Below are 15744 nucleotides of genomic sequence, written 5' to 3'. Positions count from 1 at the left end.
GTTAAATAGACGGATCATGGGATTTGAGGACCAGTGAAAATACTGTGTATGGTACTACAGAGGTAGATGTATGCTACATACATCTGTCCACTCGTATAGAATGGACAACACCAAGAGTGAACCCTATTGGAAACATTGAATTTGGGGGATAATGGTGTGTCAATATAGGTTCATAATTTTCAACTGTGCTACTCTGGTGGGGGATCTTGTTAAAGAGGGTGGTCATGCAGTGTGGGGACAGATAGGAAATGTCTCTGCCTTCTACCCAATTTTATCTGAAGCTGAAGCTGCTCTACAATGTAAAATCACACTTACCTAGTATGCATGAGGTCTTGGTTCAACCCCTAGCACCACTAAATAAATAAATAATAGTAAGTAAATAAAATCCTTAAAAAAATACTTAACTGTTATGCATAGTGGTGCACACCTATAATCCTAGTACTCCAGAGGCTAAGGAGGAGAATCTTGGGTTCATGACCAGCCTGAGCTACATAGTACGCTTGAGGCCAGTTATCAAAGGCCCATCTGAATAAATAAATAAATAAATAAATAAAAATAAATTCAAAATCCTTGAACAGGGCCTGGAAATGGCTCAGTGGGTAAAGTGCTCACTTTGAAAGAATGGAACCTGTGTTTGGTTCCCCAGCACCCAGGTAAAAGCTGGGTGTGGCAGTGCACACCTGTAACCTCAGTGCTGTGGGACAGAGGCTTGGAACCTGGGGCCTTGCTGGCCAGCCAGTCCGGCTGAAGCAAAGAGCTCTATCCAGGTTCACTGAGAGACTCTATCTCAAAAAATAAGGATAGAAGGGGCTAGAGAAATAGTTCAGCAGTTAAGAGCACTGCTGCTCTTCCAGAGGACCCTGGTTCAATTCTCAGGAACCACGTGATGGCTCACAACCATCTGTAACTTCAGTGGGTCATATATGTCAAGAAATTCACCCATTTCTTTTAGGTGTTCCAGTTTAGTGGAATACAGATTTTTAAAGTATGTCTTTATTCTCTGAATTTCCTCAGTGTCTGTTGTAATGTCCCCTTTTTCATCTCTAATTTGGATTTTCTCTCTCCATCTTTTGGCTAATTTGGCTAAGAGTTTCTCAGTCTTGTTGATTTTCCTCAAGGAACAAGAACATCATTTCATTGATGGTTTATATTATTTTTTGTTGTTCTTATTTATTGATTTCAGCCTCGAGTTTGATTATTTCTTTCCATCTACTCTTTGAGTGTTATTTCTTCTTGTTCTAGAGTGTTTAAGTGTATCTCTAAATTACTAATATGAGATCTCTCCAGTTCTGTGTTTTTTTTTTTTTTTTTGGTTTTTCGAGACAGGGTTTCTCTGTAGTTTTGCGCCTTTCCTGGAACTCACTTTGTAGACCAGGCTGGCCTCGAACTCACAGAGATCTGCCTGGCTCTGCCTCCCGAGTGCTGGAATTAAAGGCGTGCGCCACCACCGCCCGGCCCCTGTTTTGTTTTTAATGTAGGCACTTAGTGCTATGAACTTACCTTAGAACTGCCTTCATTGTGTCCCATAGGTTTGGGTATGTTGTGTTTTCATTTTTATTCAATTCTAAAAAGTTGTAATTTTTTCTTGATTTTTGTCTTGATGCATTTTTAATTCAGTAGTGAGTTAATTTCTCTTAATTTGTATATTTCCTGTTGTTTCTGTTGTTGATAGAATTTTTAAGTCAAATAATTTGACATATTGTTTGTGACAGTTTAATACATAGTATGTGTACCCAATTGTATTTTGTTCTCTTTCATTTAGGATGCGAACAGGAGGGTTCCATGCCATATCCGTGATAGAATCAGCATAAATATTTTCTAAGCAACATCCCTTTCAGCTTTGAAACCCCGTGAAGTCTTAGAATTACCTTTTTTTTTTTTTAGCAAAAATTACCTTTTGCTTTTAGGGGTGTATGATTGTTCTTAGTGCCTTATTGATTAAACTACTAGATAAGTTGAAAACTCATTGAAGTATATACATACTTAACATACTATCTTTATCTTTTCTGATACATAGTTTGATGTTACATAAATTTTTCTTTAATTTACAGTGGGAATTATTTATTGTTTTGTATAATAATGATGAGTTTAATAGTGTAAGTTTTTGTGGATACTTTATGGTTTCTTTGTTTTTAAAGATTTATTTATTTTTAAGTGTATGAATGTTTTGCCTGCATGTATGTCTGTGCACCACATGCATGCAGTACCCTAAGTGCAGTGCTGGAAGAGGGTGTCAGATCCCCTGAGACTGAGACTGGAGTTAGAGATGTTCTAAGCCACCATGTTGGTGCTGGGAGCCAGCCTGGGTCCTCTGCAAGAGCAGCCAGTGCTCTTAACTGCTGAGCCATCTCTTCAGCCCCATTTCATGTTTTTTTTGTATGATCTTTAGTATATAGTTATAAATATAAGACTATAATTTGACACTAATATATGCATATATTGAAAGGTAGTATACTGATCCCTTATATTAACTTGTTACTGCAGTAGATTCTAAGATAGGTTATAATACATGATTGTCTTATTGATGAGTCTCTGTGAAATCATTACTATAATGTATTTTAGTGTTAGTAAATTAATCTAATATTGACATTTTTTACTTCATTTGATTTTCTTCTTCAACAAGCCAGAGACCTCTACTATAGCTAAGAAAGAGCCTAACAAGCATTTTTAACTAATTATGGCTATATTTATGTATTATATAGGTTTATTGGGAAACTGGTGCTCAAATCACGTCTCCACATGATAAAGAAATTCTGAAATGTATAGAAGAGTGTGTGGAACCCTGGAATGGTTCCTGGAATGATAATTTAGTAGACACCAGCCCACTGAAGAAAGATCCTCTCCAGGACATTTGTAAGAGATACATGGAAGATCTGAAAAAGATCTGTTTTCACAGGTATCCAAGTGGGACTGTAGGGTAACCTTAGAATAACGTGTATCCATGCCTGGTACAGAAAATGTCCTAAATGAGCTTGGTCTCAGAATCATTTAGTAAATCAATCAATCAATCAATCAATCTCTCTCTCTCTCTCTCTCTCTCTCTCTCTCTCTCTCTCTCTCTCTCTCCCCTCTCTCCCTCTCTCCCTCCCTCCCTCCCTCCCTCCCTCCCTCCCTCCCCTCCCTCCCCCCCCCAACATATTAGGAGATACTTAGGTCATATCAAAAGCATAGAAGAGCCAACATGAGGGGCCTGCCACTGGCCAAAAACTAGAGAGTGTTCAAAATGAAGAATCACCATAGTTGATTGATATGAAAAAGAAAGCCAGTGACTGTTGGGAGTACTAGAAGAGCACATTATTGGTCATGTTTGTGTCTTTAGACTGAAAATTCAGGACTTTTAAGGAATTATGAATTCATTTTTAAAATTGATTAATGCTTTAATCTTTCTGATAATTTTTCTTTCCCGTGTGTAAATTCCATTTCAGAGTTAAAGAGTTGGCTGAAAGAGGAACATTTTTCAAAGAAAACGAATCCACTTTTTTTTTTTTCCTGTGGTAGAGATTGAACTTGGGGCCTTATACATGCTAGATAGCACTCTACCACCGATCCAGCTTCCCAAAGTTCAACTATTAAATGCAGAAAGAAAAATAGAATTAAAACATCACAACTTTGTGATCTTGATAATGAACCTTAGCAGCCATCCTCAGAGCTTATAATAGGCAATAAGTTGATAGAAAATTGCAGATGGATGGATGAGGATGACAGGACATGGATAAATATTAACTGTGAAATTGGCATTATGGGCTTCCTCTTGTGGGTAGAAAATATACAGCATCTCTTCTTGCCAAAAGAACTGGAATTGAATCTCCTGTTGCCCCTAGATTCAATAACCCATTCATTGTAGAAACAGGCCAGAGATACAAACAAGGGCTGACATGTAGCTCGGTTAGTAGAGTGCTTGCCTTGTGTGAGCAAAGCTCTCCCTGGGTTGAATCCTTAGTAGCACACAAACTAGGCACAGTGACATACCACATGTAATCCCAGTGCTTGGGACACAGAGGCAGGAGGAGCAGAAATTCATAGTCATCCTCAGCTACATAGTGAGTTTGAAGCCAGCTGGAGACATTTAAAAGATTTTGTCTCAGATTGGAAGAGAGGAAGAGAAGCAGGAGAAGAAAAACAAGAAACTGTGAAAAGGATGCATAATTTATATACCAAAATATGGGACATTCTCTGGGGGAGAATAAGGATTGGAGACATACGGAAAGAACATTTACAAATTAAAAGTCTTGAGAGACAGCAACCAGATGATATTTTTTAGGCAGTTGGAGAAAATGTGAACACAGATATTAGACAGCATTAAAAAATTATTGTTCAGTTTGTTAGATATGATAATGGGGGTATGATTATGTTTTTAAATTCTAAAGTATTTTGTGCAAGATAATATGTTTTGAAAAAATAAAGCCAGTCTGACAGAATTGATAGATGTTGACACAAGAGTGCCAAGTATATATGGATGTTGGGTGTTCTCTATGCACATTTTGAAAGTTGTTATGAAGTACTTATTATTTATCTTATAAATTTTGTTTACTATAGGAAGTGGTTAGTAAATGGTAAGTAAAGATGTGTGTGATTTTTCTTTACAGGGACTTAAATTCAAAGACCACCTTGAAATTTGTGCATACCTCATTTCACGGAGTTGGACACAACTATGTGCAGTTGGCTTTTCAAGTGTTTGGTTTTAAGCCTCCAATTCCTGTCCCAGAACAGAAAGATCCAGATCCAGACTTTTCTACTGTTAAATGCCCAAACCCTGAAGAAGGAGAATCTGTGCTGGTATTGTTTTTAATATTTAAATCATTCTTAGCTTATTACCCATCAGGCTAGAAGGGACTGAGTGACACGTCACAATGACCTACATGCTTTCCTTGTGTCCTGCAGCAAGCACATAGTGTGACCTTTTAATTACATTGCGGCTGTAAGGATTTGTTTGAAATCCCTGCAGAAAGTGGCCCTAGTTCTGTCCCTCCAGACTGCATGCTTTCTGAGGTTCCTATCTCGGACACAGGTTCCTTAGTACAACCTAGCCTTTTTGGTTCGCTGTTTCAGGAACTATCCCTGAGACTGGCAGAGAAAGAAAATGCCCGGATAGTGCTAGCCACAGATCCTGATGCAGACCGGCTGGCAGTGGCAGAACTTCAGGAGAAGTAAGTAGTTTGAGCTTCAGCCCTAAATGGGACAACTCCATCACCTCCTCTTCCCAAGAATCAAGGATTATCGCAGAAGAGAGTGTGTAAAGATTCTAAGAGCCAGAGGCAGTAGATGACCACAGCACAACCATTTGCCGGTCAGCAAGCAGGTCAGCTGCACATGAGAACTCACAGCGCTGGTGGGGACAGATGCAGGACTCCCGGAGCTCACTGGCTAGTCAGCCCAGCTATGAAGTTCACTGGCTAGTCAGCCCAGCTGAACTGATGATCTCCAAGTTTAGTGAGAGACCCTGTCTCAAAAAATAAGGTGGAGAGCTGAGAGATGGCTTAGTGATTAAGAGCACATGCTTCTCTTTCTGAAGCCTGGCTTTGGTTCCCAGCACTCACATCAGGTAGCTCACAGCTGTCTGTACTCCAGTTCCAGGGGATCCACCACCCTCTACTGGTCTCCACAGGCATTACACACATGTACATATATAGGCAAACAAGTGCACACATGTACATAAATGAAATTTAAGTTGTATTTAAAAACAAGGTGAATAGTAAAAGAGGAAGTACTCAATGTTCACTTCTGGCCTCCTTACATATGCACATACATGTGTACACACAGGTACACATGTGTATACAACACACCAAAACAGAATAAATGTTTTGTCATATAATAACTTTTGGGGTTTCCAAAAAGAAAAAAGACAAGAAAAGGCAGGGTGGGGATGGTGATTTGAAGGTCTGAGCCAGAAAGTTTTCATGAGAAGCTACAAAGGTCTTGACTTTGAATTTTCATTCTTTCTCCAGCGGTCACTGGAAAGTTTTCACAGGGAATGAGTTGGCGGCTTTGTTTGGGTGGTGGATGTTTGATTGCTGGAAGAAAAACAAACCCAATGCTGACGTGAAGAACGTTTACATGCTAGCTACCACTGTCTCTTCTAAAATCTTAAAGGCCATTGCACTTAAAGAAGGATTTCATTTTGAGGTGAGAATGAAGCGGACCTCATTTGAAGTCTGCATACTACTTTTCTAAACGTTTCTATAAAGACAGCTCTGCACCAAACTGACTTTTCATTGATCTCATTTATAACTCCCCCAATTTTCTAACTCTGTTCACACTTGCTCAATATTTTTGGTAATTTAGACTCCCGAGCCAAAGTCATCTAGTATGTGCATTTCTGAGATGAAGTGTTCTTCCAGATATTACATTAATGCTTTTTACTGTGTAGTATTATCTGGGAATGTTGTATGGGAACATGGAACATTTTAGGTTGGGAAAATCTGGCTTATCAGTAGTAACACAGACCAGAGAATTACAGATCTCATTCAATCTTTGCTTATGTTCATCAAGTACAGAATTATGATTTGTTACCTTAAACATAACTCAAAACTGCAAACCAAGATCCAGTGACTCTATTGAGAAAATCATTAGTTTTTGTGAACCTCGGGCAGATCCAGTGACTCTATTGAGAATCATTAGTTTTTGTGAACCTCGGGCAGTTAGTGACCCTTTTTACAGCTACTTGGACTTGGGTCAGTCAAGTTGTCTTTCTTCTGTCATCTTTGCCAAATGTCAGTAGACATGGACATTTTTCATGAGTCATCAAGCTGTGGATCTTAATACTAATTGGATAAGTAAAAGAATATTGTGGGCTGGGGGGATGCTTAGTGGGTCAAATTTTGCCTTGCCCTCTTGAGGACCTGAATTTGAATCCTCAAAACCCATGTCAAGTTAGATACAGTATTGCATACATGTAATTCTAGTCCTCCTATGACAAGATGAGATGCAGGGATGCTTCTAAAACTCATAGACCAGCTGTTCCGTTGAATGCAGTGGCAAACAATGAAGAGACCCTGTTTTAAATAAGGTTGAAAGAGGACCAACTCCCAAGGTTGTCCTCAAAGTCCACATGTGGACCGGCACACATATGCCCTCATTCATATGAACACATATGTGTACATACATACCCATCATACAAACAAAAAAGAGAAAAATGAATATTGTGCTTGTTACATACAAAAAATTAGAAGATAATTCATTCAAGCCTAGGATTCTGAATTATAATGTTAGCATTTTCCTTGTTTATGGCAAAGAATATATCCTGAGCATAAAAGAGAAACTTGATTCTAAAAAGCAATATTTTAAATTTGTTTGTTTTTACTGAGGGTGGTGTTAGGTTTTCTATTTCTTTTTTTTTTTTAAGAGGAAGTAGAAAAGTGAATTAAGAAACAGATTGGTGATGCTAAGCTCTAGAATCAGTGTGCATGATGTGCTTTCTCTGTTGACAGTAAAGTGGAGCATGTCTTTAAAGTGGACAGTAGCTCATCAGATGAAAAGCCCTCAAGTCTAATTACAAGAAGGGCTTGGTGAAGGCTTTATGTACGCTACAGCATTGTGGAGCGATACACACAGTTCAAGCATGTGGTGTGCTTATGCTGCATCACTAAGAACTTAGAGGCCTTGATTCCCCGAGAGAGCTAAATCACATCCTCCATGAGTGCTTAAAGGACAGTTTCAGGAAAGCAGTATAATTTGGACTTTGCCTCCATCCCTTATGTGCAGTCTTGGTAATGGTAACCTCTGAGCCTCTGCTATGGCAGCCATGTTTGTAAGCATTAGAAAGGATGATGCAAAGCACCCACTACAATACTTAACAAGCAGTAGATGATCGAAGCATATGTATGCACACACACTTGGCATTTATATTCTTCATCCCATAAACATATTATGTTGATGGAAATCACCTGTTTCTCTGCTAGTGGGTCATTAATTGTGCCTGTGTGTGGTGGTTATGGTAATTGTGACTATATATCTACCACAATATAAACCTTTATGGACCAAGAACCATGACAGAAACTCATTATTTAGGGGTTATGTGCATTTAGAAATAAGCTTTTTAATATGTGTTCATCAGAGTCTGGAGTGGCTTCCTCTACATTTCAGGAAACATTACCAGGCTTTAAATGGATTGGAAGTAGGATAAAAGATCTCCTAGGACATGGGAAAGAAGTCCTTTTTGCATTTGAAGAGTCTATCGGTATGTAGTGAATACTAATAATCTTTTCTTTTGGTTGAAAGCATTTTAAAATATGGCAATTCTGTAGAGAGGAGACATTTACCTTCTGGCTATGACTTTGAGTTGTGAAAATGCAAAGATGCATGCCTAGCACTGTATACGTCTTCCAAGTGGACAGTAGCTCATCAGATGAAAAACCCTCAAATCTGATTACAAAGAAGGACTTGGTAAAGGCTTTATGTAGGTCACAGTGTTATGGAAAGGTAATTTTAAGCCTGTGGTGTGCTTACATTGCATTGCTTGAAAACTTGAAGGCTTTGATTACCTAAGAAGACTAAATCACAATCCGTAGGTGCATTTTCCATCAGAGAAGAACTTAAAGATCCCTGAATACATTCTGTTACTAGACTCCTATGGAGCTGGATTTTTTGTTGTTGCCACTGTATTTTGTTGTTAATGTTAGGGTTTTTTTGTTTGTTTGTTTTTATTTTGAGACAAGATCTTAGCTATTACAGGCTAGGCTGGCCTTGAACTCCCAATTAAGCCCCTTGGGCGCTGAGATATAGTCAAACATTACCACACCTGGCTTGATACTGTGCTCTTCAATTCACTTGGTCAGGGAAGAAACACAAAACTGTGGCAAGTGTAGGCCGAAGTTTCCCCTTTTCTAAAAACACCGTGTAACCCTCAGGCTTCTTGTGTGGAACCTCAGTGCTGGACAAAGACGGGGTGAGTGCGGCTGTGGTTGTTGCTGAGATGGCCTCTTTCCTGGAGACCAGGAAGGTGACACTGACAGAGCAGCTGGCCAAAGTCTATGGAAAGTAAGTTCTCGGAGGAGTCTCACGTGCCAGATATGCCTTGCTTGCTTTTCTGCTGGTTTGGTTGGTGTGGTCCTTTCCTTAGTTTGTTTTTGAGGAACAGTTAGATTTTTTTTTACTATTAAAATTATCAGAATCATTTTCTATAAAATATTATGTTGGCTTATCTTTAATATGCACATGTCCCAAAAGTTACCTAGAATCTGACTTCAGCTTTAAATCTTTGCACAGATACGGTTATCACATGTCAAAAACTTCCTATTTCTTGTGTTATGACCCACCTACCATCAAAACTATATTTGAAAGGATTCGCAATTTTGAGTCTCCAAAGGAATACCCAAAGTTCTGTGGGACATTTGCTATCTTGCATGTACGGGACATAACCACTGGATATGACAGCAGCCAGCCCAGTAAGAAATCAGTAAGTACCTTTTCTTTTTTTAAACAGTGAAGACAATTTAATGACAATTCATTATTATTTAATGAATAACCAAAAAAAACTCGAGGTGGAACAAGTTTCTCATAAGATTCAAGCCAGTGTGCCCATGTTTACTAGTTTGCAGTGGTCACAGTGTAGAAGCAGCCAGATGGAAGAGACTCACAGTGAGGCTCCACAGGTGGAGGCCTGGCAAGACCTCCTAAGGTCTAGTACCACCTTCCCAGCAGTCTTTGTGTCCTGAAAAACCACGTCTTTTGAAAAGAAAACTTCTCATAAACTGTTTGTTGTAATTCGTGCTATAGTAAAAGGGTGGCCTCTAGTTTCCTGAGAGTCAGACCTGTTTGGTGCCAGGGTAGTTGGACGTGCACTGACTGGTCTCTTTGACTCCGACATTCATGACTCCCCAAACAGTTGTCTGTACCACCCTGGTGCAAAGGGGAGAAAGTGAGAGAGGGAGCGTGCTTGAAGAAGAAAGACCAAGGAAGGGGAGAAAGTGAGAGAGGGAGCGTGCAGTGGTGATAAATGATGTGGGAAAACAAATTCTAAAAGCTTCTGCTTGCAAAGCCCTACATCTTTCTGATTTTAACTTGTTTCCATACTGACTCCCTATGCCTTTAGACAAGTAGAGGAACTGATTTCTTAAACACAGACCTTGTCAAGTTTTCCCACGTTTTGGGTCAGGGTGTTTGCCTTAGTTTATCTTTTTTCCTTTCTACTGTAGGCTCATCCCTCACCATTACTTCAGGCTTACGGCAAGGGCTGATGGTGATAGGGTGCTTACTAGAATGCATGAGGCTTAAGACTTAAGGCAAATGCTACATCCTCCTTACGACTTCCAGGTCCCATAAACAGTTACCTCCCGTGGGTTATGTAATAGTGTCTTTATTGACATCTACTTTTGTTATCCTTGTGTGGCGGGTCCATTTCCTCTGTGCCTCTCAAAGCTCCTACCTGTGTGGTAGGTGCTCAGTAGATACTTATGTGTGATAAGTTTTTATCATAGTCATTTTATTGTTATAGTGATAACTGTTAGCTTAAGTTTCCATTTGTAATATTCAGATATTGTTTCAATATTCTAATAATGTATTTAACACATATTTGTATCTTACCCAATTTTATAAGTTTATTCTATGAAAATTTCATACATGTGTTTAATGTATTTTGATCTTATATACCCTCATACCACCCTCCAACTCCCTCTGGGATCCAACAGCCTGTCTCCCTCAGGACTCCATGTCCTCTTTTTAAATCTTTCCAGTTTTAGAACGTGCAGGTCGGTAATGTTAAATATGTTTATATTACTATACAACAGGTTTCTAGAACTTTTTAACTTTGATAAATTGAAATTCTGTACTCATTAAACAACTTTCCACCTCTCCCAACTCTTGGCAACCAGCAGTCTACTTTGTTTCTATGCATTATGGACTACCTTAGATGCTTCCTGTGAGTGCAATGTAGTGTGTTTTTTTGAAAATAAAGATACAGGTATAAACTGTTGCATTTTGCATAGGCACTGCCTGTGAGTAAAAACAGCCAAATGATTACGTTTACTTTTCAAAATGGCTGTGTTGCTACTCTTCGAACAAGTGGGACAGAACCAAAGATAAAGTATTACGCAGAGATGTGTGCATCGCCTGGCCAGAGGTAAGAACTGATTCTTTTAGATATATATGTAAAGACTTTATCAGGATGTAACTTTATGCCATAAAATTCACACATATCAATGTAAAATTGAGTAGTTTTTAATATATCCAGATATATCTGTGTAGCCATCACCACAGTCAACTTCAGAACATTTTTGTAACTCCAGAAAGAAGCGTCTGTACGCTGTAGAAGTCCCTCACAGCCCTAAGCAATCACTAGCCTACTGTCCTTTTCTATAGATTTATTTACACGGGACATGGGTTACATTTTTTCTTGTTGTTCTCAACACTTGAAAAAGGGGAGGAAGGATTCATTTGGGGGTCATGCTTTTCGAGGTTTCAGTTCAGGGTTGCTGGATCCATGACTTTGGACCTAAGGCAAGGATGTGCATGATGATATGTGGAGGAGGAAGAGATCAGGTAGAACCTTCTAAAGCACATCCCCAATGACCTCTTTCCTTCAGGTACATTCTACCCCAAATAGTACCAATGGCTGAAGACAAAGCATTTATAATTACCTGAGTCTATAAAGGACATTTTATAGAAGTGAAATGCAGTATGTGGTCCTTAGTGGCTGAAATCATCCTTAGTCTCCAAATATTCCACTGTATGGATATATACCATGATCTTAAATTCACTAACCCATGCACATTCAGACTATTTACATTTTTTAAGTTATCAGGAATGGAACAGTTATGAGCATTTGTGAATGTGTTTGTGTAGCATGCACTTTCATTTTTCTTGGATATATATGTAGGAGTAGTATTACTGGGCCCTAAGGTAACTATGTTTTACCTTTTGAGAAACTGCCAGACTCTTTTTCAAAGAAGCTATATCATTGGGAATTGAATTTCAGAATTGTAGTGAATTTTTGTTCTGAGATTTAGTATAAAGAAATGATCAACACGTACTCTCTACATTACCAAATACTTGTTTTCTCTGTCTGCCATGGTTTTTGCATAATCTGCCCAATTCATTTTCTAAAAATATGAGTTGTTTGTCACAGATTGTTAGTCTTTTAAATAAACATATCCTAAGTTATATAAAAGTATTAGAAATATTTCTTTTAATCAAAAGACCATTGACCAGTGAATTTTGGGGAAGGAGATTTTTTTTTAATTGTCTTCAGAACACAACTAGGGTGTATTATTTTGTTTTTCCCCATGCCCTAAAATTGTATTTCCACTGGAAAGGGAAAAGTCCTCTTTATGTTCAGAGCAAAGTTCATAGTTACCCAAATAAGGTGATTTTAGGTTAAAAATAAATTATTAAAGTCCTAAAAATGGATTTGTTACCTAGCTTGTAAAATGACTATGAAAGCAGTTATTGGAAGCTTCTCTAGAAATGTTTTGAGCTTCTGCAGTGCTTCCGTGACAATTCAGAAGGAATTGCTTGTAAGTGTATAGTTACATTTTAATAAATACTTCATTATTTTTTTCTACTTTTTTTGACACAGCCTGTCACTATATAGCCCTGGCTGGTCTGGAACTGTTTATGTAGACTAGGCTGGCCTCAAACTCACAGAGATCACCTGTCTTTGCCTCCCCAGTGAGTGCTGGGACTCCTTTCTGCTACCTGAAAGTTAGGTGGGTGGCATTATTATTAATATTATTATTATTATTATTTTAGTTTTTCAAGACAGGGTTTCTCTGTGTAGTTTTGGTGCCTGTCCTGGAACTCATTCTGTAGACCAGGCTGGCCTCGAACTCACAGAGATCCACCTGGCTCTGCCTCCCAAGTACTGGGATTAAAGGCGTGTGCCACCACTGCCCGGCCAGGTAGTATTATTTTTTATCACCTGTATTGAATGTCCTTCAATACCTCAGGAAGCCATCTTATAATAATACTTGATATTGGCGTTCTGAGCTATTCAATTACCTAGCCTAGGAGAATTAATTGGCCATAATTAACTCATACTTTCTTTTCTTTTTTTTTTTTCCGGAAGATAAGTTTGTAATTATATTTATGTACAGAAAATTTAGCAGTGTACGTTTAACCCAATTTAGTAGCAAGTTCTTTGGCCTTTGCCTTTTCCAGCTTGGCAATCCGAGCCACAGATTTAGGACCCAGGACGTTGCCTCCCCAGTGGCGGCGGATCTCATCATATCTGTCGTTGTAATTGATCTTAATAACTTCCACCAGCTTAGCCAGAGCACCCTTGTCTTCCGAGTTAACCTGTGTGAAGGCAACAGTGGTGCATGTCTTCCTGTGGACCAGCCGCCCCAGCCTGGCCTTTCCCTTGATGATGCAATAGGGGATCCCCATCTTTGACACAGGGAGGAAGACCACCCGCTCAATGGGGTCTACATCGTGGGGCAATCACCACCAGCTGAGCCTTCTTGTTCTCCACCAAGGTGGTGACTGTATTGACCCCCGCTCGGAGGACAGGTGGTCCCTTAGTTGGGACGTCCCCTTTGCCAGCAGCTTTCTTCTCAGCACGGGCCAACGGCCTTTACTTCGTCCTCCTGCTTTGTCTCTGGCGTGTACTTGTGGGCAAGCTTAAGCAGCGGGTAGCTGTTTGCCGGTCCAGGGCCTGTGTGAACTGGTTAATGGCAGGAGGGTACTTTGAGCTGCTTATAGAAGATGACTCTCTGCCACTGCAGCCTAATACAGCGGGATGTCCTGCCCAGTGCCGAAGTTCTTAGGCCTTTTCTCAAACAAAGGATTCACCACCTTTTTGGCCTCCTGTCTCTTCACGACGGCAGGGGCTGGGGCCACCTTCTTCCCCTTGGCCTTCTTTCCCTTGGGCATCTTGCTCGCCTGGAGGAGAGAGCAACTCATACTTTCTCATGGGCCAGAAGATACCTAGTAATGCAATTCAATTTTAGTTTGCAATTATTGTTTTGTGTATGAATTTTTTGAGAGAGTCTTGTTTTATTTTTACTGAATTTTTTTTTGCTTGCCAATTATTTGTCTCATCAGATAAATGCCTTCCTTAAAAGTGAAAATAATTTGAATAAATGTTAAGGCTGTGAAAGAAGAAGTTTAAAGCTCTTTGTCTTTTTCCCTCAGTGACACTGCCGTACTGGAGGAAGAATTAAAGAAGCTCATTGATGCTCTAATCGAGAATTTTCTTGAGCCCAGTAAGAATGGACTGATCTGGCGTTCCGTGTAGGGTACATCAGTACGTTACGACTTTGCACTGACGTGGAATGAAGAACTCTTCACAGTGAACCTCGTGTTGGAATTCTCTCATCTGCCAAGTTACCTTTCCCCTTTCCCTTCCTTAGTTCAGCCGGCTAAATAGATGCTGTACATTTGAAATGAGACTGTTTGGAGAGATATGAGTCAAATGTTTTCCTAACCTTAAGTGACAGTCAGTACATTGAAAGTGTTCAGTGGCACACCATTCCTCCCATGTCACAAACAGTACAAAAGTGAGTTCTCTTATTAAACTGTGGCTAAGTCTAGTTACGTATCTTGTAATTGTGTATAGCATGGTTTAAAAGAAACATAGAACTATAGGGTTAGTTAAGGAAATTATTTCTTAAAGGTGTGTGTGTTGCTGGGAGTACTGTTCCTACCCATTGTAGAATAGTATCATGTCATGATGTAGGTATTGATTTTCAAGTTAGAAACCCAGCTTGGTGGCACATTCCTGTAATTACAGCCCTCAGGAGGCTGAGGCAGGAGGATCATTAGTTAGTTTATGGCCAGCCTGGGCTGCACAGTAAGATTGTCTTTAAAAAAATGTTTATAGGTTACTTAGGTTTCTGATGTGGGACAGATGTTAGAGTCTGCGGTTTGCACTTCTGTTCCAGGTGTCCCTGTTGCGGTGTGCATCTACTGTGTGTATTTAAGAGTGACGTTTACCGAACATAAACAATAGTGGGCAGCACGCCTAGTGGTTTGTTCTTGTCACATTTCTCAGTGCATTCTCAGGGTCTGCTGTGAACTACACAGTGTTCCTGCATTGGTAGGATCTCATCAGTCCATTTTCAGATGGTTAAGGGAAGTCTTCCAAACTGGATAGGTGCTTCCTCTGCAGAAAACAGGTTTTGTTGGCTCTAAAAATGGTTGTAGGAAAAGATCTTAATCAAATCTGGCTTCATGTAACTGTAGTTGAATCTTTGTGCTAGGAATCAGTTATCATAGCCTGTAAGTAAGAAAAAAAAAATCTGTACTGTGGAATGAATGACATTTATTTGACAGTCTCTTTGAATTACATTTTTATAAGTAGATTTATTTATTCTTTTATCTGATAAATAATGCTAATTTTACTAAGAAATGAAACATCAAGATTTAAGTATTTTCTACCACCTTGATTCCGTACCCAGTCTCATTTTATCTCAGAAGCTAAACAAGGTTAAGCATGGTAGGAACTGCTCATATTTTAGAACCTAGTGCCCCTGCCCAGCTCACCTTCAGTGAGCTAGCACTAGTAACCATGTCATCACCAGCTGCCAAATGCAATACATATACCCTTTTAAAAGTCCCCACGATCATGGGCCCACTCTCTGTCACCCTGTCTCTGGCTCTTCCTAGTCCTGGCTCAGAGGCAGCCTCCTCCAGTCTAAATAAATCTCTCATGTGAGATCTGTTGCATGGTGTGGTCCTTGTTTTGCTTTCTTTGGCTGAGATCTACCAAAGTACTCTTCACCACTAAACCCTAACAGCTGAAGAGGCTGGCTCAGAAATTAAGAGCATTGTTTTCTCATCCAAAGGCCCTGGGTTTGTTTGGTAGTATCA

At 39.5% G+C, this 15744-nt stretch overlaps 1 protein-coding gene across 1 annotated transcript in view; it reads left to right on the top strand.

Moving 5' to 3' along the window:
- The window catches only part of Pgm2l1 (phosphoglucomutase 2 like 1), a 51255-nt gene extending 36021 nt beyond the window's left edge, over positions 1 to 15234 (top strand). Inside the window, exons 6-14 of the mRNA XM_052762819.1 lie at positions 2703 to 2896; positions 4587 to 4776; positions 5050 to 5147; positions 5946 to 6123; positions 8083 to 8176; positions 8847 to 8976; positions 9205 to 9394; positions 10923 to 11056; positions 14068 to 15234. Of these exons, the coding sequence (XP_052618779.1) occupies positions 2703 to 2896; positions 4587 to 4776; positions 5050 to 5147; positions 5946 to 6123; positions 8083 to 8176; positions 8847 to 8976; positions 9205 to 9394; positions 10923 to 11056; positions 14068 to 14170 (1311 nt within the window). The 3' untranslated portion in view covers positions 14171 to 15234. The remainder of the gene's footprint in view (positions 1 to 2702; positions 2897 to 4586; positions 4777 to 5049; positions 5148 to 5945; positions 6124 to 8082; positions 8177 to 8846; positions 8977 to 9204; positions 9395 to 10922; positions 11057 to 14067) is intronic.
- The last annotated feature ends 510 nt before the right edge of the window (positions 15235 to 15744 follow it).

The sequence above is a fragment of the Peromyscus californicus genome, unplaced genomic scaffold (genome assembly GCF_007827085.1).
Source record: "Peromyscus californicus insignis strain IS unplaced genomic scaffold, ASM782708v3 Scaffold_4__1_contigs__length_199733344, whole genome shotgun sequence".
Classification (NCBI taxonomy): Eukaryota; Metazoa; Chordata; class Mammalia; order Rodentia; family Cricetidae; genus Peromyscus; species Peromyscus californicus.
This window is presented reverse-complemented; position numbering and strand designations above follow the sequence as displayed.